This window comes from Melanostigma gelatinosum, assembly GCF_949748355.1.
Source record: "Melanostigma gelatinosum genome assembly, chromosome: 4".
Classification (NCBI taxonomy): Eukaryota; Metazoa; Chordata; class Actinopteri; order Perciformes; family Zoarcidae; genus Melanostigma; species Melanostigma gelatinosum.
In genome coordinates this window covers 7,426,948-7,450,128 of record NC_136637.1, presented here as the reverse complement: position 1 = coordinate 7,450,128, position 23,181 = coordinate 7,426,948, and the positions used below count along the sequence as shown (strand labels likewise).

Here is a 23,181-nt window from a genome sequence, read left to right as displayed (position 1 = left end):
CGAAGTCAAAATGATCTACCTACATTAAAAATGCTGAATATCTATTTATATATATATATAGGCAAGGCAAGTTTATTTGTATAGCACATTTCAACAAGGTAATTCAAAGTGCTTCACATAAAACCATTAAAAGCATCAAAACATAAGGTGAAAAAGGAGATTTAAAAACAATTAAGAACATTCATTGCATTAAACATTTTTTTTTAAACAGTGTAAGAAATAAAATACAGTAGTAAAATGCAGAAATGCAGGAAATTGATTAATATATGAATTGAATGTGGTTCAATTAAAGGCAGCAGCAAACAGAAAAGTCTTCAATCTTGATTTAAATGAGCTGAGGGTCTCAGCAGACCTGCAGCTTTCTGGGACTTTGTTCCAGATATGTGGAGCAGAAAAACTGAACGCTGCTTCTCCATGTTTAGTTCTGACTCTGGGAACAGAAAGTAGACCAGTCCCAGACGACCTGAGGGGTCGGGATGGTTCATAAGGTAGCAGCAGATCAGAGATGTATTTTGGCCCTAAACCATTCAGTGCTTTGTAAACCAACAGCAGGATTTTAAAGTCAATTCTTTGTATGACATACTGAGTATACTTTATATTTACAATATATGTTGGCATACCTTGCATAACTGCATGAACCCTTATGGCACAATACAATTCTGTACATTTTTGGTCATGACCTTACTCTGATGACTTGCACTGAATGGCATTGGCCAGAGTTGCATATTCGGACAGTAGCTGCTGGTGTCCGCCTCAAGCAGACTTCAAATGATCATCAGTCATGGTGGAACGGTGTTTGGTCTTAATGTTCTTCATGTGGGAAAAGGCTGACTCACATAAATGAGTAGAGCTGAATAATGCAGTCAAGAAGGTACCACATGTCCTCATGTTTGGGTAATTTTCCTCTCTGAGGAAACTGTCCATGAGCCCTGGACTTCAGCTGAATGTCAGCTTGCAGTGTCAGAATCTCATCCTCCACTCCAGACGAGTTCAGGTGAAACAGCGTTGACATTTTTGATGCGAGTGAATCAACCTCAATATCTTCCCCAAATGTGCAGCACATAAGTGTAGCAACTGGCTCGAGTAAAGCAAAGTCTGGAAAGCGTTTGTCAAACTCTGACAGACACTTGTCAACCTGCTCTGTGTAGCGCGCGCTGTCGAGTTACGCACACGCCTTCCGCTGAGTCTCCAGTTCTGACGCCAGGTTTTGGAAGTTTCCCAAATCATGGCGCTGCAGCTTTAGATTCTTTAGTAGAAATAAATTGGAAGGCTAACTAATTAGCTCGCCGGAGTTTTGCGGTTGACCGCGCATACGTGGTGACCCATGTGTTAGAAAATCAAGTGGCAAATGCCATGAGGAAATCAAATTTTTTTTGAATGGCATGCGATCTACCCGCACTACCTCCGCGATCGACCGGTCGATCGCGATCGACCGGTCGATCGCGATCGACGTATTGGGCACCCCTGTTCTAGACAGTCTGCGTTTTACAGCCTGCAGTGTTTGTCATGTAGTAATAAATGTTTCAGAAGCATCAACAGTAGAATGAAATCACAAAACGAAGGAGCTTTTCTGACGGTTACTCATCAGCCACCTCCCCAGTGATCCTGTAGGTCTCGGTCGGCCACTGCTCTCCACATGTCTGCTGGGTCTCTTGGCTTTCTGGCATCTCCAGCACCTCTGTCAATAGTAAACATATTGTTAACATTTGAACATCTAATACGTTTACCAAGTAAATGTCTCGTCTCATTCTCTTTTTCATCTGACAACTGGATGCTACAGAAGCACCTCGAAGGCAAATGAGAAAAAAATGATGATCCATCTAAATAGTTTTCTCCTGCGTTAATGCCTTAAGAACAGGTGAAATAAAAACATTTTTGCCAGGATAATCGTTTAAAGTTTCTTTAAATATATATATATATATATATATATATATATATATATATATATATATATATATATTATATGAAACAGGTGGGGGGAAATGTTTTGCCAGGATAATTGTGTTTATTGTTGTAATACGTATTTTGGCCACAAGCGGCAGAAGTGCATCACTACCCCATGTTTATAGGACTAAAATCATTCTCCTTTTCTTCCAGGTGAGGTTTTATTCCTCCATGCACTCTAAACACAATGTTCATATATTATTTGTTGGCAAGTAATGTATTATTACTGTCATGTCATTATTTTGGCTAAAAATGTATTTTACCAGCACTAATCTGCCATTCGGGACATTTAAGTCCTGTTATAACATGCTGGTGCACTTCAGTCTCTTGTCACCAAAATGAGTATTTCAACTGTACTCACACGAGAAAATATCCTGTTCGTAAGTCATAAACACATGGGACAAAACTATTTCGATCAGATTTTTGAAAAAAATACATCTCCAGATTTGTTTTCCCCTCACTTGCCTCTCGGGGCTTCCGTAGCATTCTAACTATGAAGTGAGAATGTTACAGACCCGTTTGTTGACTATTTCCTGACTTCTTTCTGCCGTGCTTGTGGGAGGGCGCGTAGAGGAAGATGATGGTGAAAACATACAGGTTCCACATGCCATAGATCCCTGTGAGAAAAGCACTGTGGACTTTGAACGTGTAGTCTCCCCAGTGCCAGTGACCCGCACTGACCTGGTGGAACATGGAGAACATTTGGAATATTTACATATCACAACAACAAATAACAACACAACGATAGACCTCCATGTTGATCTTTAGAGTGGTAACACTTACTTGATTTAACATGAAGAAGACGACCGTCATGGCGGCACACGCTAGAGTTACCAGCATCAAAAACTTGAACCTGAAGATTATACCCTGCCAGAACCAGCAAGAAGGATGAATAAAACCTTCCAGAATATAGTTGTGCCTATTGTGATTGAGATATGAAACCAACAAATCAAACCTTGTAACGCAGTCTTCTAGCCTTTGGCATTGCAGGAAGTTGCTGCATTTTCCCACCAATGTTCCTGAACACACAACGCACCATGCCACACAGGCAGAGGAAGTACAGACAAACGGAGACCCCCGCCATGATAATGAAAGTAATCTGCGAGACAGTCAAGGAAAAAGGCCTGGACGTTTGAAGCTGGTTCTAATGAGGCAGACTTCTTCTGATGCAGTACTGGTATCTGAAGGATACGGCCAGCTTCATCCCAATATCTGATGCCCAGACACTGTAGAAGGGGTTGGTCAAATGAACCCCCCTTTTTTTTGAAAGAAATAAAGCACATTCATAGTTAAAGAAAGTTGTAAACACCATAAACCTCATCAAAAGCACGTCACTACCGGTCGCTCAGGTCGAATAAGAGAAGAGACGAGCCAAACATCACCAGCCCAACCTGCCACCAGTGCACCGAGAGACGATTCCTCTGACTTTGGTCCTTCAGGATTCGTCGTTGAAAAGAAAATCTGCATTAGTGGCCATTGATGTGTGGAGAAAAGTACAGTAGAGAGGAAGTACAAGGTGCTAACCATGAGGTGTTCGCCACAGAAGATGACCCAGAAACAGAAGAGTGCGGAGTCGAAGGCGCCCTGTTGAGCATCTTACAACAGCAGCATCCACATCCACTCAAAGCCCAGGGAGAGCCACTCCGCCGGCACGTTCAGGAGCGTCATGGAGACGCCCAGAGCAAAAATCACCCTGTACGAGACAGACGCATGCTCTGAAGGCTTGCATTCTGCTGCAGGCCGAGTATTGACCCGGTTCTACCAGGCCGAACATGCACTTAAGACGGAGCACTTTTCATTTCCCACCCCGAAGCACCGCGTACCTCTTGAAAGTTTTAAGTCTGCACTGAGTGACTGAAGAGCCTGAGCTGCACTCAGTTTCAACTTACGGTAGAATGCTTTTTTAGAGGACATGAATTTATTTTTTGGAGGTTGAATTTATTCATTTTCATGATGTGTAATTTGTCTATTTAATACAGAACACTTTAGGGTTCTATTTGTTTGTATTTTTGTAATGCTCACATGTAACACTATCCCTGACATGGCTAAACATGATTTGTGTTAAAAAGTCAAAGCAGTTGGTTTGAGAAACACAATCAGCCATCTTTTCTCATCGGCTCATACTTTTCCAACAGCACTGGAGGTCTTGCCGGTGAGGCTGATCCTGTGCCAGTACCAAACTGTTGCTACAAGTATCCAGGGACTGAACACGATCTTCATGCTGACCCACACTTTAGTGAAGCCTCCATTCTGGTGGATGCCCTTAGAGAAGGACATTAAATGTTTGAATGAAACGCATGCACGCTTTTGAGATTTCAATTCAATCGGAACGTGCGACGGAAGTTCAATTATAAGAACTAAACTCACCACTACGTGGATGTCTTTGATTTCTCCAATTCCAACATTCACCGTGTCATTCACCGGCAGGCGGAGGTTGATCAAAAAATATTTGTGGACCACACTTCCCAGTTCCATGAATGATACGGGGTCACAGTGACAAAAGCGGCCTTCGTTTTCATAGGTCTGCAGAAGCGTGGACTGTTACAGGTCACCGAGCAGAGATGTTATCATGCATTTTATACGTATTAAACGCAGTCAGGCAGGTTTGTACCTTCGGGACGGCAAATATGCACCCGAGTGGCCTCCGCTCCACTGAGTGAAACTTTGTGGTCCACTCAGATGTCAGATCATCCCTGTAGGCCAAGCCAGCGTCGATAGTGATGAGGACATCATCCTCTGCACGGACGAGATTCAGCTCATTAGATAGTTACAGCAAGAACTGAGGAGCTTGGACCGATATCATTTAAATGCATGACTAACACACTCCTCTTACCAATGTGATTGATCACCTTGAAGGCGATGTCAAACTGTAGAACAGCCAGCATGTACTGAAACCAGGGACTCATCTCCGCGTTGGGAAGAGGTACGTGCACGGCGAAAACAATGTCGTTGGCATACAGCGTTTTTGCCAGAGGCTCGTCGAAACTGTGGATCTGCTGGCACCGGTTCGATCCCCACGGCACCAGCCAGCCGCGCGCCCTGTGCCGATTAACGCACTTGGTAGCCAAGTAGCGAATGGCACTGGTGGGACTGGGAGCTACGGCAAAAAGGAGGACACTCTGTCAGAGACGTGTGGTTTGAGTTACGCCTGTCGAGCACAGACTCAGTAGTTAGTGAGCCACCTTGGGAGTAGACGGTTCAAACAAACAGATTTTTTTGCTTCAAACACACAAACCACATGCAGGTTACGTTCTAGAAACACGTATTATTATATAACCATGTAAAGAAATCAGACTACTTACCGATAAGGGCTCCAATCATGATGGAAAGAACTTGCAAAACAAGAATAAAAAAAACAAGAAAACCAATTTCTTAGTGCTCACGTTCTCTATGATTGCACCCGACATGTTTGAGAGGATTTGGAGAAGTGACATGCCAAGCCGTGTTCCCAATAGGCCTAGTGCTCCACTGCCTGCTCACGCACATCTGCCTCTCCCAGGAGAGCAAAGGTGTGGGGGGGGGGGGGGGGGGGGGGGGGGGAGAGAGTAACAGTCATGCATCTAGATACAGAACAATAATCTAATTTGGTTTTCTAAAGACATAACAAAAAGACATACCAGTTGTCGATAAAATATGATTCCTTTATTGCTTAAAGAATACATCTTTGCAGCATAGGCGAGTGAATGTGTATCACAACCAGGTTACTTGTCTTTACACTGAGGCTTGACCACAGTCACAATGCACATGTTTGATACTGCACCCGAAGAGAGGGGAAATAACTAATTCAGCCTCAATATCAAAGCATCTTACAAAGTCGAAGGTTAATGATCCTCAACATTGTTTAGACTGACCCGGAGTCAGCGTCGAGAAACGCCTCAGCACCTCACCTTTAAAAACAAAAACAACAACACTAACTCTGGGCTGTTAGTCTCTCCTCTATCTTTGGTTCTATGAGACAAAAATATAGGAGTTTCTGAAACGTGTCGCTAATTAGCAATACTGCGGGTGGTTCAAGGTAGAAAGGAAATGCAACATAAAGCATCTGAATGAGCTAAAATTAAACAAAATTGAATTCTTTACTTAACAAAACAAAAAATTCCTATATTCTCTACCCGTCAAACAATCCTCTGTTGAACAAATACATCAAGAGAAGGTAGAGAGAACCCTTTCTGTAAAAGTGACCATCAAACCACAAGAGGAGAAATCGACTGCTCTGAAATTATTCTGAAGCAGTTTTCCTAAACCACCAAAAGTGATCTAGTACAACATAACTAAGCTGTACCCAAAGGTGCAAACACTTGTCGCATTATCACCAAAATACACCGACATGTCCCAGGCAACCTCTTCCCTCAGTGTCCACAACACATCCAGAAATCTACAAATCACTCACAACATAATATCAACACACAATTACCGTAAACAGAAGCATCGGGGGGGGGGGGGGGGGGGGGAGATGGGGCTGATCAAAAACTCTGCAGCCTCTCAATCCAAATCATTATTGTGTTCTGGTGTCTGAAGGTGAGGCTGTCTTTGAAACCCCCAGTCATCGTTCTCTTCAGTGTCCATTCCAATGTGCATTATCCATGTTACACTGACGTATACCGGCGGTCAAACACGCCTCATGTCTCTGCCAATGACAGCACTGAGGGATTTGTGTGCCATCGCTGTCCCAGGAGGGGATTCGGACGACATGGAGCGGCGTCCTGGGATCACATGTCCTCGTCTTCATCTTCATCCTGAGAGGAACTGGCCTGCTGGGCGGCGCTGGCAGATGCCGCCGCCATCTGTGCCTGTTGGGCGGCCTGCTGCATCTGTAGCCACTCTTGCTGGGCGAGCTCCGCCTGCTGCTGCCGCGCCTGCAGGAACACAGTCAAACCAAAACAGCGACATGACACAAGGGAAGGCGAACAGAGAGCTTATTTGGAGATCACAAAAAGGATCGTGATATCTGGTGTGGAATTAGAGCTGGGAAACTCAAATATAACAGTATTTTTGACTCAACGATATTAAGACATGAGAAGATTTATTACAATAAGGTTTTTGCAATCCAGTAGGATTGGACAGAGGACACGGAGGCTGAAGAATAATGCAATAGATGTCTTAGATTAGATGTGTCATGCAATAGTAGATACAGTTGTGCATTTGTAATATGCAGATACAAAGCGTAACTAATCACATTTGTTTTGAGCCCACGTCGCCCTGACATGACTGCTACATATCCATCTACAGAGCCACCGCAACATGTTCCAATTGTGACACTGAGACCGCGGCGGATCCTCACTTACAGCAGATGTTTTTAACAGCACTATCTCCTGTCCCTTAACAGAATCTATAAGAATAGAGTCAGCTTATTAACTGTGAAAGTTGTCATGCTGCTCCATGAATCACACAAATATGAAAAGAATGTCTCAATTCAGTAAACAGAAATTCCACTTCTCTCGCAATCATCTTTACATTTAAGTTCAAATACGTATACTTGCTTAAACTACACCCCTCTTTTTCTTATATTCTGGCTTTTGTACCAAAGACTAATCTAATACACTTACACGTTTTTTTCAAATTGTGAATCTGGGGTGTTTAAAACACTCACAGAAAAAAAAAGAGGTATTTTCTTATTATGTTTTTCCTCTTCACTCATACATACCAGGATTGCAACCGTACAATATACACTACCTGTATTGAAATCCCAATGTTATTGTGGGCATCATATTGCAATAATGCACTTATTTCAACCCTGGCCCCCCACACTTTATGCACAGTAAAATGCAGGTGCTCATACACAGCACAACGACATAGAGAATTGTTAGTATTTTCGGATCATACCGTGGCAAATAATTCCTGTTGTTGCCTGAGCAGCTCTTCCTCTGGAATGCCCAGGTTCTCCAGTCGAGAGCTCGCCTTCCTCCTCTTCAGAGCTACAGTTTTACACTCCTGTAGGACGTCCTTCACCTCCGTGATGTACGATGCGAAACCGAGGCTCTCTAGAGCTGTGGTGCGAGAACAAGAGGCGAAAGCGAAATAATTAGTCTCAGTGGTTTAAAATGCTTGGCTGGCAGAGGGACACACACCCCTCTTGTATTCCTCAAGACATTAGCTGGTTGTTGTGCAAAGGACGGAGCAAACATGGGCCAGGACTCACCATTGATGACATGCTCGGGAGATATGGTCTTCTTATCGGACTTGTTGCATATCTCATTGGCTTCAGAGGATATGAGGTGTATGAACTCTGTGCAACAGTTAACCACAAGCTCCCTGGCGTCGTTAGCCACTCGTACGTTGGGGAGAGTTTCTTTAATCATCTTGTTGATGGCTGCTCTGGGGATGGTGAGGTCGTCGTCGTTTCCGGAGGAAGAAGCCATCGTGGCAGGCAAATTACCACAGAAATGAAAGCTCCGGCTCCTGGCTGGGTGGTAAAAAAAACGTCAGCAGACGATGACGGGCCCTGGTTAATGGACTTTACTGCCCGGGTCAAGGCAACGTCGACATCTATTTATATGTCATCAAAAAATAAGACGTTTCCTCAAAATAAGCCGGCTGGCTAGCTTGCTACGTAAGCTAACAGCGTATTATACGTGTTAAAACAAACGAAGTGCAGTTTCTGTAGACCCCCCCGCTGTTCCACGGACTGCGACAGAAAATAAAAGGTCCACGAAACGAACACAAAATAGTTAATACTTGGGAAAATGTATGCTTAGCTAGCTAGCTACCAAGCTAGCTAGTAGCTGTGGTCCCTGTCACAAGCAAGCCGCAACCCAGAAGACAAGTGAAAGCGGAGTCAGAGAGCATGGCTAAAGCTAGGCTAACAATTAACTGCTCCTGCCATGTGTAACTAAAGAGGTGTCACGGTAGAGACGCCAGCAGAATGAAGTTGCCACAACACTGCAATATACTCTTCCTTGCATCGACTACCTGAGCCAAACATGTCAAAACAGTTCAAAGCTATCAGCAGTTAATTTACAATTTTGTATTCTGGGTAGCATTAGCTTAAATTTGTCCGGAAATGACGTCAAACAAAGAGCCGGATAAGGGGTACTTCGCTTCTTCTTCGAGGTTTTACGGCAGTTAGCGTCCATAACTGCCACCCTCAGGTTTTATTCTCCGTCAATATCCCACCCTCGGTATCCATTTTTTTAAAGTCCAGTCGTGCATAAAAAAACGGAATAACCACTTCCTCCCATGAGCACTGTCTCCACACTCTTATATGATTTTAACATTGTCCTCTTCCTGCCCTATTTTCCGTAGTTCTGTCATAATTTCTTGCAAATTTCCTGCATTCAAACAATCAGATATTCTCTTATTATATTCGACTTCTATGCACAGCAACTGCAGACAATGTTTGCAGGTCCTCTCGTCCATCTGTAAAACACTTAGTCATTCACTTAGTGAATTCACACGACACATTTTCTATTCTTTTTTTATTATAGTCTATTGTTTTCTGCTCTCTGCCTACATCCCAAGAACTCTTGAATATCTTGTACGAAATGTTTCTCAGTAAAAGTCCATGTGGTGTGAGGCTCAGCGCAAACAGCTGAATCTCAGATTAGGCCACATGTAAACATTTGACATAATCCAGGTTCACAAACACAATATATCAGACACAACTTATTCATAAAGGGATGCATATCTTGAAAAGATGGCCTCTGAATGTCTTGAAATGAAAACATCACCTCTCAAAGGCAGTGTAACCATCGAAACGCTTCATCTGATGCACTGACTTTGTTGCTGCCCTTCAAAGTTTTGCTTACTACTTACATGTTGTGTAATAAACGGCTTGGAAGCTTAACGAGTTGAGGGAGTTATGCTTGTCGGTTGAATGTGGCAGGGTGTGGTTTAAAACCTGCAGCAGGAGCTCACAGACACATGTATAAAACATAGCAGTTATATTTAGCTTTCATATCTTTTTTGTTCACAATAATCCCTGATTCTGTATTTTGCACAGCTATGAATACAATTCAAATGAAATAAAGGAAAATTACACCAGACCGAAGCATGGATGAATGTATCTCGCTAAATACAACATGACACTCTAGTTGCTCTTGTCCTTTTCCAAGGTAAAGCTCCATCGGCTTCTCCAGCGCAGAAGTTTGGGGAAGTTCAGACTGGCGTTGAAGACCTAGTCGTGTTCAAACACCATTTTGTAAAACGTGCAATGCAATGCAATGCAATACCTCTGCTACATCTTCAGCAGTCTGCCCGAGGGATTCAAAGATTTGATTGTTGTTCTTCAAGTAGATGTTGGTGAACATGTCGGCAGTCACTTTATCAGCTTTGCTGAGGTCGGTCATCATGCCCTCCTCATAGACTTTACGCTCAAACTCCGTTATCACTGGACCTGGCTCTATCAGGCTGATACTGAGGACAGAAGGACAGTACAAACATCCTCATGTCTCACCCTATGGGAAGCCGTAGAGCAGCATGCTAAGTTGAAAGGGAACCGAATGCCGTAGAGATACTTTTAATATACTGTGTTTAATGGTAACCACCCTGCAGAGCTATTCCCTTTAATATGCGGTTACTGAATGATGCCGTGTTAACACTTGCCCCAGACCAGGGTGTGCTGTGGTGTGATTGGTTTTATTGCCACGACATACTTTGTCTGGCACATGTTCCTCTCAATGGCGGGTCCGGTAGTGCAATATGAGTGTGCAGATACACAGATAAGTGTCGGTTCGCAGGCATTTACATGTCGTTTCTGAAGGGGAATGTTGTTTTCTCTATGCTGTGAGCACAATTTGAATCTCACTGAGAAAGCTACACAGAATAAAAAGAGCAGAGCGTGCAGTGCGTAGACGGCGTGTTCTGCAGAAGCCGGGTAAAAAGAAGCATCTTACTTGAGATTAAATCTCAGGGCTTGCACCGCTAAGCTTTCGCAAAAGCCTTCCACTGCAAACTTGGACGCTGCGTAGACGTCATTGAATAAAATCCCTGAAAAACAGAGTGAGACACTGTTAGGACGAGGATTTCTCGAACGATCTCAGGGTGAACAGATGTGACCAACCCTGAATGCCCATGACGCTGCTAATGACCACGACGTGGCCTCTATAGAGTGGTCTCATGTGACGTCACAGTTTTAGCTGTCGGCCATGTTGGAGTACACACAAAGCCACTGGCATGCACGGCTGAGTCGCATAACCTATCGGTCATGGTGAACTTTTGTGCTGTCTTTGGTTGTGGCAGCAGAGCTGATAGACAAGAAATCATTCTTTCGTTTGCCAGCGGTCATTACACATCAAGGAAATGACACGAAGGAGCTATCCAAGCGACGTCGCGAGAAATGGCTGTCACGCATCTCTCGAGATATAAAGGAATGGAATTTGGCGTACACTAGAGTATGTGCGGATCACTTTATAAGTGGTCAGTGATTTTATTAACAAATTAGTTTGTGAACAGTATTTAATAAAGGAAATATAAATTCATCCGATAAGACTACTTCGGTAAACTTGTATTTCAATGTTTATTACAAACTGTTTCAGGTAAACCCTCCACTCTCCAAGATGCCGATAATCCAGACTGGTCTCCGTCTCTAAAACTTGGACATGAGAAGGTTACCGAAGCTTCATCGGCCCGTGACAGCAGTCGGTACCAGAGACGTGTCGAGCGTGTACAACAGGCGAAACACATAGATGCAGCCTCAGCATTGCTTGATATCAGTTTAACGTCGGATCATGCATATGACAGCCCACCAGCAGCAGAGGATGAGGACGAGGATAAGAATAACCAAGCCAACCAGACAGACCTCGGTGGGGCCACGATTGCAGCAATGCAAGCTGAGATGCAGCGCCGACTCTCGGAAAATCTGAATTTGAAAAAGGAACTTTCCGATGAACGATCCATGTTTGATTCAGAATTTTTCCAAAATAATGATGAAAAAGTGAGATATTATACTGGACTGCCGGACTTCTCAACCCTGCAAATTCTATACCATTTTATAGAACCACACATCCCATATTCTACTTGTGTAAGGACTGGGGGTGTTCACGAGATACGTGTAGATGTTGGCGTAGTTTACCGATGGAAGATAAGTAGGATCGGCACTGAAACCATCTGCACTCATCGTATAGGGATCCAAGTTACCAATAACCTTCAATTTGGCCAGGTAGCGAACCTTTGATGCACTATCCAGTGATTCAAAGTATGGTATTTTCACCGCACTTCCTTGTTTACTCGCCGCCATGTAGGATCTGTATGTACTCCAACATGGCCGACAGACCTCGTAACTAAGGAGATCGTGACGTCGGTGAGACCACTCTATTCCTCCTCTTCATGTCGGGTAGGATTTCTTTCAGCAGGCGCACAAGCCCAAAGAAGTTGGTGTCCATGACGGTCTTCATCTCATCAATAGACTGACACTCGATGGGCCCAATCAGACCCATCCCAGCATTGCTTACTGTGAAGGTCAGTCATGGCAAGACATGTTATCAAAGCATGTACAGTATAATGTGTGTGTAGGAAAACTGGTAACAAAACCAGAAATTGTGAGAAGCTGCAGCTCTTTCTCTGACTAAATTGAACCAAATGGTGTGGGCTTACTGAGAATGTCCACCCTGTGCTCTGGCAGGCTGTCCACACAGGCTTTGATGGAGTCATCGTCACACACGTCCAATTGTTTGATCTCCAATGTCCCGCCCAGGGTCCGACCCGCTGCCTCGACCAGCGCCTCGCCCTTACTCAAGTTCCTCATGGTGGCATAGACTGCAACAAGCTAAATTAATTTGAAGCTGTGACTTTGTTTACTACCTGGATGCAGAATTAAAGACGTCAGACGTCTCATTTGGCTTTGAACATTGTCATAAGGGCTCGTGCACCATCACAAATTAACGTCTTTTCTAACTTCTACCGAAGTGGCATAACAGATAGTATTGACTTTTATTTACTTGGGTTTTGTCTCTGAATGTCTGCTGCTAGCTACACCAATACTACAGAGATTCTTCAAAACGTTCAAAGCATTGGAAAACACGGCAGTGGTTAAACTCAACTGCGACGTCTTTAAACAATGTCCCAGTTGCTTGGGATGATCCGCAGACATTGGGACTATTTCTTACATACAGAAAGTAGTTCCAATGAAAACTGTTGACATTGAGGTATTTGGTTGTCCATAGCAACCAGGCCTTTGTTTCTGGTAAGAGACGTTACTGTTGAGTTGGTGCTGGCTCAAATTACAGAGGCGCAAACCTCAAAACTTTGCAAGTGAAACCAAAACAACCTGAACTGCTCAGAAAATAAAATACCGTTTCCTTCTTTGATTTGGGTAAATATATTTGTTTAAAAGTTTCTTGCCAAATGATGGGTTAGCTGGGCTTATATTCTGTCAGCACATAGCTTTGAATGATTAGTCTCCAAAAGCGTAATGTTCACTATTACTTTTTAAGTGCCTCTTACACTTCATTTGCAGCAATGTAACCATTAACCAGCAGTAATGTCACAAAGGGATCGGCATAATCATGAATATTCACCATTATTATGCACCTAACTTTATTTTAAATAAGGGATTTCACAAAACTTACTGGAGTGAGGGCAAAAGCTTGTCTTAAGGAATAAGGCCCTCCCCAACTTTACTGAGATTGGACCCTCCCCATGACTAAAAAAATATATAAATAAATAATATTTCAAAACAATATGACAGAGTTCTTTTGATGCACTTGATAATAAAAAACCGTAGGGCACATAAATGGTGCACTATTTTCAACACTTCATCATTTCAATACTGTCCCTGTTAAAATTCCATTCTAAATTGACTTCAGCAATTAAAACCCAACGCATGTGCAACACAGACACCTGCAAAAGTGAACTTTCCCTCATTTGTTTTGATGTTCTAACCTCCTCAGTCCAATAAACAGTTTTAGAAATACAGTTGTCAGTTATGGCAAGTTTAGACAAGGTTTTTATTTATTTTTTAATTTGGCAATTTTACCCATGAACCTTTTCTTCTCATCCTTTGCGATGCGGGCAGCCAAGGCGAGGCCGATCCCAGAGGAGCAGCCTGTGATGAGTACCACCTTCTGGGTCATTGTGTCTGGTGACGGTTTAGGCTCATGATAACAAGTTTATTGCTGCGGGGAACGGGACTCACAAAATTTGACAGAAAAAGCACAGGGTCTTGATTGAATAAAGATATCCAATCAGAAAAGACAATCTTCAAAAAAGGGTCATAGCTTTTTATTCAAATTCAGAATTCCTCAATCTATATTTGTCTCAGCAAACTAGGCCGTAAAATGGGAAATGTTTTGTATCAATATACATTTGTTTTCTCGCACACAGAAACACATTTGTGACATTTTAAAATGAATCCCATACATGACGATCTGAACTTGGGGAGAAATAGTCCATCACGTTCCACCGGATCGTAAACTTCAATTTAATGCATAAGACAGAATGAAAACAAAGCTTACAAAGAAATTCCAGACCCGTTCCCTGCAAATATATTGGAGATACTGTGTGTGTGGAATGCAGATTCTAATGTGACATCTTTAATGCATCTTCACCCAGACAGAACATGCCAAGCTTGACTATTGTTTGACGTCCAACGACATACGATAAGCAATGAATCTTCGCAGCTTTTCTTGCAGCTTTGTGGTTTTCCACTAATGCTTTGTGATCCGTTCTTTCAGGCACTGCAAAAGATCTTTGTTCCACATCTCGGGGTCCCAGGCATGGAACCAGCCGCTGAAGGAGTGTGGCTCGTTCCCCTGTTTAATGGTGCCGATGGAGACTCCGTCACGCCCAGAGGGGTCCGAATTCAGATATTGTTCGGCTGAAAGGAAAAGAAGGATGCATTCGTTGAACAGACTCTCTTATGTCACTTCTCCTCATCTTTAATAGCTCTGTTTGTCTTACCAATCTTGAAAGAACCAGCTTTCTCCGTCTCATTGGCATCGTTTCCAAGCCAAATGAAGATCTAGGGGGAGAGACAACCAAAGGGATTTATGGATACGGCAGCAATAAAAAAAAATTAAAAAAGAATCGTTTCATTCAAAGTGAAAGGCAGCGTACCTGATTCCAGGTGTCCAGAATCATGACATCGTCGGATGCCAGATCCATCTGTGTGAACTCGCCGGGCACCTCCTCTGCCTAAATATAGAGAAGTGCGGGTTTATGAAGTGGCTATATGAAAAACAGGTAAATAATAGGTAAAAGAAATGCATCAAAATAAAATAAACCAATATAAATAAACCAATTCCCCTTAATGAATATTAAATAGATGAAAACTTAAGATACTCACGACCAGCCTGCCGGTCTTGTTTGAACAGCCAAACAGCCTTGGAGGCTTAACTGTCTTCTGCAGGGCCAAGGAGGTCTGGTAGTCCTTCTTCCCACCGAGTGCTTCCCAGAAATCAGCTGACAACAAGGAGAAAACAACAGTTTTCCACAGGAAATATTTTACACTGCAGTGATCAAAGCCCCCGTTTTTTTTCCAGCACTTGATCACCTGGCTCCTCGGTCTCCTCCACCTCAGAGACAGTTCCTCCAAGCAGGTCGGCGACATACTTGGCAGCAGCCTTCTCCTCCGGCGTCGCTCCCTTTCCCATCCACACAAACAGGGAATTGGGTGTCTTCAGCACAAACACGTCATTGGTGTTGAGAGAGGAGGCAGTGGGCGCCACCTGCGTTCCGCGAGACACAAAGAGAGGGAGAACGATGTGAATCGCTCATCATGAAGCATCAGCTGAGGCGCATTCAATGTGATGAAGGAAGCTGACCTCAACAGCCCGCGTGGCTTTGGTGGAGCTCCGGCGGATATGGAAGAGTCGCATGCTGCCGGGCTTGCTCTCGCCAGAGCTGCGGGACGTCCCGCCCAGGTGGACCACCAAAGGGTTGGCTTTAAACACGCTCACAAGATGGGGGGGTTCTTGGCCCTGAGTGACACGAATCTGTCGAGGTACAGCAGGGGCTTAGCCAACAAGTATGATGAGGGCCTATGAGTCATTCACCCTTTGTGCTTGAGTAAGTCATTTAAGGAATAGTTTGCTTATTTGCTGTATGGCAGAGAGTTAGATGAGAAGATCGATACCACTCTTCTGTCCGTCCATTCAATATGAAGCTGAAGCAAGCAACTGATTAGCTTAGCTTAGCATAAAGACTGGGAGCGATCCTACCAGCACTTCTAAAGCTCACTCATTAACACAAGGCTAGCGGTCTCCCGCTGTTTCCAGACTTTATGCTAAGATAACTGGCTGCCGGCTCTAGCTTCATATTTAAAGCCCATCTTCTCATCAACTCTGGCCAAGTAAGCGTATTTCCCAAGAACTATTCCTTCAAAGAAAAACCTGAGTTCTACCACAAATTGTTTTCACAGTAAATGTCTCACCTGGGTAGCTGCTCCACCCATGGAGTCGTCCAATTGGACTGTGAGAAAGGCTGAAGCAGCCAGTTCATCCCTGGTGCACTTTCTCCCTTGCCTAAAGAGAGCAAAGCCATAATTTATTCATAACTCATTCAACCTTCAAGGAAAATCAATGGTGATATTCACTGCTGTGTCTGAAAAGCAAGGCAGTCAACTGCCACAGCAAATCAATTTAGTTGAATCCTATATGAATGTAACTCCAACTCTTTATGTATGGGTACATGTCACGTTTCTATGATTTACAAGGTGCAAGAAGGGGGAGGATGGGACCATTTCGGTGTCTGATTTGCATATTTTTTTACTTTCCGTTTTATTTTATTTCCCACTATTTGTATTATTCTAACTTCATTATACAGTATCGTCTTGCATTTATATGCCAGTCAATGGTCTGCATGCATCTGCTGTTCTGTGTGAATGTAGTAAAACACCTTCAAACGGTTGGTCACGAGTAAAATATCTACTTAAATGGCTCCTGCATTTGACCTCATCTTTAGTTGATATTGTGCTCACATGGTGCATATTCCTAAATAAAGGGGGCCAGTAGAGGCCCAAAAACTATTTCTTTGCCCTGGGCCCCCCTAACAGGTAGATCCGGCCATGCTGAAACGTTTGCACTCACCAGATGTAGATGATATGCTTCTCTCTGCCTCCCCTGTTGTAGGAGTACAGCACCAGGTAACAGTCGCCTCCAAAGAACTGTCCATAGGTGGATGGGTCCACGGGTTCTTTATCATTTCCTTCCACGCGCCAGATCTACGGACACCGACCATTGTCACATCTACACGTTGATGTCTGAAGCAATGAATGTCTAGCATGAGTGTCGTCTGGCCAGTTACCACACCTTGACTTCCCCGGAGCCATCGTCCACCATGCCGTGCTGGGCAGCCATGCTGTCGTTGCTGTGGAGTTCGGCGGCGTCGAAGGGAATCTGCTCCACGTTGGCGATGCTACCGATGGTGTAGGCCTTGCTCGGGCCAGTGGTCTCGTCCTTGTCCAACCAGTTGAAGAAGAACTGCTTGAACAGGGTGGTCTCGCCCCCCGCTGGCAGTATCTGGATCTGTTCATGTCAGAAGCGGACAGACGAGCAGACATATTCACGAACAGGAAGACAAGATAGGGAGGATGAAGTTCTGGTAGTAGACTTTCACCACGTTGTCATTACCTGGGTATTTGAGGAGTAATTCTTGTCTTTGATGAACTTGTTTGCAGCACTCAGTGCTGCATTGCGCTCATCTTTGTTGGCATCGCCGCCTATAGTTTGGGGTGTGTTACAGTGGTTAGAGATACAAACTCTGGTCAAAAATATGGATGAGTTATGTTTTTCCAAGGTGGAGAGGAAGCACAGAGCGCTGACTAACAACTTGTTGCTATGAGCGCACTAAGCATTGATGAATACATAAAACAGACGATCCATATAAGAACATATATGCCGTGGTGTTATACCTTTCCAGACAAATATCTTCTTGTTTCCTCCATTGTCCAAGATGTAGCATTCACTGTTGGAGAGCATGTCTTGTTTGAATGGGTTTTTATCCGCCACCATAGTGCTTGACATGGAGCCGGCAGCATCGGAAATCTAGAAAGTAGAGAGATGATCAAAACATCTGCATTTATCTAAATATTAAATACACTGTAACATAACATTTCATACACAGTCATACATTTAAAAGCGTAATATTAGCGCATATTTACCAGATAGAGCGATGCCAGGTTCTTGTTCTTCTTGTCGGTGTGTTGATCACTATCAGAGCTTCCTGGAGGGAGGTCGGGCTTGGGTCCAAGCAACTATAAATGAACACACGCACACAGATTGCAACATTGCACTCAAATCCTTCCTCGCTGCCGAAGCCAGACGTTCCTGAATAAAGCTGTTCAAATTGAAAAGTTGAAAAAAAAAAAAACCTCACTTGAATGACATCCTCTGGCTCGGAACCTTCATCAATCATTTCTAGTTCACTGCGACCTTTTCGCTCGTTGTCGCGAATCGCAATGGCCAGCTCAGTGGTCTTCAGGCGCTCATAGACATTGGACTCACTGCCAGACCAGTGGTAGATGATCTGGGAGGAAAAGAATAAAGTCATCACCTGAAGCCTGCACTATTACAGTCCAACACATTTGGCTTGTTAGTCCGTCTTCTAAATCACCTTTCCCAGGTCGATGATGAAACAGTCTCCTTTGTTGAAGCTTGACCAGGATGAGTCCACCTCCATGGCTCTGATTATCCGACGACCTTTAACGTGCAGCAGTCTTTGGACATCTGCTGCGTTGGTCACCACGTGGGTGAAGCCTGAGGCCACTCCCCCTTTCTTTAACAGGAGTAGAGTCAGGAAGAATAAAGCATCAGTACTATTACATTAAACTGCAGCTGCATAGTATGTTGATTTAAAAGGATTGCCTTATCAAAGATCTAAGTTTAAATGTATTCCTTTTAAGATGTCTGGCTTATTATTATTTCAAATGCATACGTTCCACATCTGTGATACTAAAATAAAACACTGGCTGTAGTCGGTTTTCCTACTCCTGCTTCTGGTGTTGTGGCATCAGAAAACGTGTTTCTGCTCGCCTTGTTTGCCAGCTCAAACTCCCCATGGAAATCTTTAGCGGAAAACCTGAGGAAGCAACCAACCGCAACTCCAAACATTTTCCAGAATAGCACTGGGACGAGCTCCACCTCCCCTTTAAACTTGCAACCCTTAAACAACCCCTTTAGGCTTAGGTCATTCCATTGGTTTGATTTGTTGTTGTTGGTTCCAAAGAAAATAATTCATCTTAAAAATTTAAATAATTTCTGGGCAAATATGTTTTAAATGATTTACCATGAAAAACAACATCAGTGCGTGAATCGTGTTTCACCTTGTATTTGATGCCAGACTTGAAGTAGCTCATAAAAGTGAGGGACTCTTCATTTTGAAACTCAGTGAACTGTATGGGGGCTCCACCCAGAGAGTTGTCCAGTTGGACCATAAAGATGGCAGCACACCCTTTCTCATCCTGGGAAGCTTCTTTGCCTGTGGTTTAACAGATACAACAAAACAGAAAAAAATAAACAATGAATGACTTTTAAATAAAAGAGAGCATTGACAGAACAATGAGGGGAGTTTAATTATATTATAAGCCAGAGATTGTTTTGAGGTGTCGGCAGAGAATCTAGAAGTTCAATACCAAACCAGGAGTGAACTTTGTACGACGGAGCAGGCGTGGTGTTGAGCAGTATGTAGCAGTCTCCAGTGAAGAAGTCTCCATAGAGATGAGAAGGGACTGGTGCCAAGTCCATTTTCTCAATCCGCCACACCTGCAGGCCGGGCTTCTTCCCTGCAGTCATGAACTCCTTGTGGCACGCCATAGTGCTGTGGGTCTGAGGGAAGACACATCTTCATTAACAAACCCATCAGGCCACAGCAGTAATAACCTTAAAACACATGCAGGAGTTGATATATTGCAACAGTTTCATGCTGAAAGGATGATCTGAAAGTCAACTGGAAATTGAAGTCAGTTTTAAAGCACGAATGTCAAACATTCTCCAGTTGCAGCTTCTCAAAGTGACAATTTGCAGCTTTTTCTTTTTCTGTTCTGATCGTAAACTAACTATCTAATAAATTGTATTCATCACAATTTTGGGATATTTTTGTAGACCAAACGATTGTTAAGGAAATTTAAATAATGGATCGTTTCAGCCTAGTTTCATACAGATTCATGGCACAGAGAAGTCAGGTAGCCGTTCTCGTCATGTTTGGATTCGATTGCGAAGAGAAAAAAAGACAAACACAAGAAGGAAAAAAAGAAAACTCTCTGAAGTCATACAAGCATTGTCCCCACTTTATTTTCATGTTTTATCATAACCTGAGAAAGCCTTGATGTTTTGAGAGAAATTAATTGTGCACATCACAAAGCATTCAAAAGTCAACCAACAGTGCATTATGTTACTCTATTCCAATTGTTTTTAAACCTCCTTCATCTGCGAACAAAGGCTCCATCCTGTATTCACTGTGCACCATTTGCTGATTAACCTGTAATACAGGTGCCGTTCAAATTACTAAGTGTCTTTGTATAAAGTCGGGGAAAATCACTTAAGGCGGAAAAGCCACTCCCCGCAGCCAAACCTTGTATGTACAGTGTGTAATTATTGCAAAGTGTTGGGTGGAACATTGGGGTAAAATTGATAAAGTCAAAGAATATGAATCATGCACCAGAGGAAACACGACTTAACATTTAAAGTATTTATTATATCCTTCAAAAATGTGAAGCATTGATTGTTTTTGCTTCCGGGACGCAGAAAGAGTTCCCGTATGACAATGAACAAAGAATAATACAGGCGAATTTCTCAAAAGCTAAAACAAGCATTTGGTATATTGCTTCATAAATATCCATCTGAATAGTACAGTGTTTTTTATAGCATTCTGAAGCCTTTTGCAAATAATCAACGACTTGACATTACCTGGTGAGGACAGAAGGCAGATGCTGGGTGAGAAGAAGGAGACACTGCTGCTGCACATCCAGGTTACTGCCCCGAGTGTCTGCGCTCAGGTCTGCTATATAGTCCGGAGACACATCCGCGTTGAGACGGAGAGGCGTGTCCAGTCGTATCCCGACCCAACCCAGTCTGAAAAAGAATATAACTTCATGTAAAAAAGGTCGATTAAACATACAATCTGAGAGCTAAATTGCGAAAGAAAACGCAACGGAAAGCACACACATCACAGCAAAACTCTTCAATATTTCCATTTAAATCCTTCATGCTCAATCTATTTGCAATCTGTGCATGCATATACATGCATTGTAGACATTTAGGTATAAGTATTATTCATGATTTGCGAAAGGAATATTATCTCAAGTATTCTGCCCAAAGATAACATAATCCAATTGCAGGCACATCAGGAACAAAAACTGCAGAATTATTTAGACCGAATAAACTGTGCGTACTGTGAAACACACTCTTCTTGTCTGGTAGCATAGTTGATCCATTCGAGTGCTGCATGAGTGACTTGCACCTGAAGCAAGGTCTGTGGGTAACACAAGCTTCAGAGATATTTGTTCTACGACAGAAAATACATCAGTAAATACCCCACACTGACCCGCGTCAGGGGGTCTCGCGCAAAATTAAATTACAAATTGGAAGCATAGTGGTGGCAAGGTGAAGTCATGCAACTGTGGTGAATTTTGTTTGTGTTTTAGCGTTATTCTAGCGATTGCATTCACGCTTTAAAAATCATAAAAGTGGTGTTCATTTGTAAAGATATTCTTAATGAACAAAACGTGCAAGTATCATGAATGTTTGTCCCAAAAAAATAAAATCCAATGGAAAAATCCCATTGTTTTTTTTGGTCATGGAGAACCAGTGTGATGCTAACTTCCAGGTTGGCTGACAAAAATACAGCATCTCTGCACCGCTCTATTCAATTATTGCTGTTTTAGCAAGTGTTAGGTGTGATTGTCTGGCACTGTCCTGGAGTTTGTGACTACTCTGAGTCCTATGTGGCAGCTTGACAGAGAGTTAAGACACAAATCACTCCACTGAGCCCTGGAAGTCGCCTCAGGTTAGGGCTGGGTCCATCACTCCTACTCTCAGAGCTGCATCAGCACATTCTACCTTGTTGAGTACACACAGCTAGTCCCTGTCTGGGACAATGTGCCTCCACAAGACCAAACACATACACAAGTTCACACACACAATTCTAACTGCTGCCAAACAAAAACAAAGGCTGCTACTTGTTTGAACTCGAATGGGACTAAAATACACTTCATATAGCATGTGGTGTTGGCTGCTATCATAACCACCATCGGCTACAAAATTTCACATAAAGACGTGCATCCTAGTTTGCTGGAACACAGCTGTGAAGCATGTGGTCCAATCATATGTCTGATAACAGGGCTTCTTCCTAACTGAGCAAGGGATACATGCGGATACTTGAATCACTGAGTCAAAACTGCCCGACGATGCGAATCGTGAGTTTTAATTTCCTGCAGCTGCACTTATTCAAACGCCTGACTGTGAGGACTTTATCATCACATCTCATCTGTTAATAATAAACAATTATCTTTGCTTCGTCTAACTTGTCTCTCCTGATTGAACTATGGATGGACCTCATTGTGAACCGTTTTCAGAAGAAATAGTTGTTTAAATAGTGCTGATAAAAACTGTTGACAGTGTGTTCTATGGATGAGTCAGAACCACAGTGAGATTCTGGACAGACAGCTATTGAACTTGGCAAAAACAAATCGTGCTGTGTGCACCACAAATGGGACTGCATTCACCTTCATTGTAGGGAGGAGGCAGCAAATGTTTCAGAGACGGAGGAAAACAAGATGCAGAGTCTTTCTCCTCGTAACTTCCAAATTGAGTGACAACAAGGCTGTGATCCCCACATTCATTGTTATGATGCCTGTTTCTGGGCTTTTTGGTTTCAGTGAATGTTGCAAAACTGTCAACAAGGACATCCGTCCTATCTCTGGCACACAATATATATTTCTTTCTGTGCGTACAGTAAACTTAGCACCAGCTCACACCAAAAATTCAAAACCTTTTATTTAAATCTGCTGGAGTTGAGTCGCTAGAGCTTGCATATTCTTACAATGGGTTCATTGTGCAACACATGCAAACACATAATAGATATGTCAGCTGAAAATTGCCGTGAGGAGGCTGTCGCTGAGTGGCTAACATGTAGGTGGTGCCATAATAAGGCAGGCAGACCTGTTTTCTCACACTCCTCCTTTTAGTGGACACGTTTTAAGTTGGATGGCAGGCTTTAAATAAGCTGTGGCAGACTCACAGGTATTTAGACATTAACCGAATAAACACTAGCTGCACAAAGCTGAACCTGAAAGGTGGAGGACACTGCACAAGCAGGATATCAGGGTTATGTTTTTTAAACAATTTCTTTGAGTGTAAATACAAAAAA

At 43.1% G+C, this 23,181-nt stretch overlaps 3 protein-coding genes and 1 pseudogene across 4 annotated transcripts; all 4 read right to left on the bottom strand.

The window, feature by feature from the left end:
• Window positions 1-1,577: 1,577 nt before the first annotated feature.
• Window positions 1,578-5,351, bottom strand: LOC306776016 (protein wntless homolog; annotated as a pseudogene). The gene is made up of 12 exons: window positions 5,247-5,351; window positions 4,778-5,041; window positions 4,556-4,680; window positions 4,312-4,467; window positions 4,069-4,206; window positions 3,469-3,637; window positions 3,283-3,377; window positions 3,137-3,200; window positions 2,900-3,043; window positions 2,728-2,811; window positions 2,460-2,625; window positions 1,578-1,678 (listed from the first exon to the last, which is right to left on the bottom strand). The product of its transcript is annotated as a protein wntless homolog (transcript).
• A 220-nt stretch (window positions 5,352-5,571) lies between these two features.
• On the bottom strand, window positions 5,572-8,924 carry dr1 (down-regulator of transcription 1). Its single transcript, XM_079267023.1, has 3 exons — window positions 8,084-8,924; window positions 7,768-7,931; window positions 5,572-6,800 (listed from the first exon to the last, which is right to left on the bottom strand). Exons 1-3 carry the CDS (start codon window positions 8,301-8,303, stop codon window positions 6,654-6,656), a joined length of 531 nt encoding a protein of 176 aa, XP_079123149.1. The 5' UTR covers window positions 8,304-8,924; the 3' UTR covers window positions 5,572-6,653.
• Window positions 8,925-9,970: 1,046 nt separating this feature from the next.
• Window positions 9,971-13,952, bottom strand: LOC306775950 (retinol dehydrogenase 8; the record flags this gene model as incomplete). The annotated part of the gene is given in 9 exon segments (XM_079266523.1): window positions 9,971-10,057; window positions 10,061-10,091; window positions 10,093-10,296; window positions 10,776-10,869; window positions 10,943-10,983; window positions 12,192-12,193; window positions 12,195-12,331; window positions 12,475-12,636; window positions 13,856-13,952. Coding segments are annotated over 9 exon segments (855 nt in total).
• Window positions 13,953-14,085: 133 nt separating this feature from the next.
• On the bottom strand, window positions 14,086-20,796 carry scinla (scinderin like a). Its single transcript, XM_079266522.1, has 17 exons — window positions 20,721-20,796; window positions 19,448-19,640; window positions 19,139-19,293; window positions 18,430-18,591; window positions 18,193-18,342; window positions 17,978-18,070; window positions 17,729-17,861; window positions 17,448-17,536; window positions 17,127-17,342; window positions 16,905-17,038; window positions 16,250-16,340; window positions 15,642-15,812; window positions 15,371-15,545; window positions 15,164-15,279; window positions 14,935-15,012; window positions 14,779-14,839; window positions 14,086-14,695 (listed from the first exon to the last, which is right to left on the bottom strand). The coding sequence occupies exons 2-17, from the start codon at window positions 19,626-19,628 to the stop codon at window positions 14,526-14,528; spliced, it is 2,175 nt and encodes a 724-aa protein (XP_079122648.1). The 5' UTR covers window positions 19,629-19,640; window positions 20,721-20,796; the 3' UTR covers window positions 14,086-14,525.
• Between the last annotated feature and the right edge of the window lie 2,385 nt (window positions 20,797-23,181).

Excerpts from the sequence above, each read along its gene's own strand:
- dr1 (XM_079267023.1), bottom strand. The coding sequence starts at position 8,303 with ATGGCTTCTTCCTCCGGAAACGACGACGACCTCACCATCCCCAGAGCA. Across the intron at positions 7,932-8,083 it reads TCCCGAGCATGTCATCAATG|CTCTAGAGAGCCTCGGTTTC; the intron begins GTGAGTCCTGGC and ends CTCGCACCACAG. Across the intron at positions 6,801-7,767 it reads AACAGGAATTATTTGCCACG|GCGCGGCAGCAGCAGGCGGA; the intron begins GTATGATCCGAA and ends GTGTTCCTGCAG.
- scinla (XM_079266522.1), bottom strand. The coding sequence starts at position 19,628 with ATGGCGTGCCACAAGGAGTTCATGACTGCAGGGAAGAAGCCCGGCCTG. Across the intron at positions 17,537-17,728 it reads GAAGATATTTGTCTGGAAAG|GCGGCGATGCCAACAAAGAT; the intron begins GTATAACACCAC and ends CCCAAACTATAG. Across the intron at positions 17,343-17,447 it reads ATTACTCCTCAAATACCCAG|ATCCAGATACTGCCAGCGGG; the intron begins GTAATGACAACG and ends TGACATGAACAG.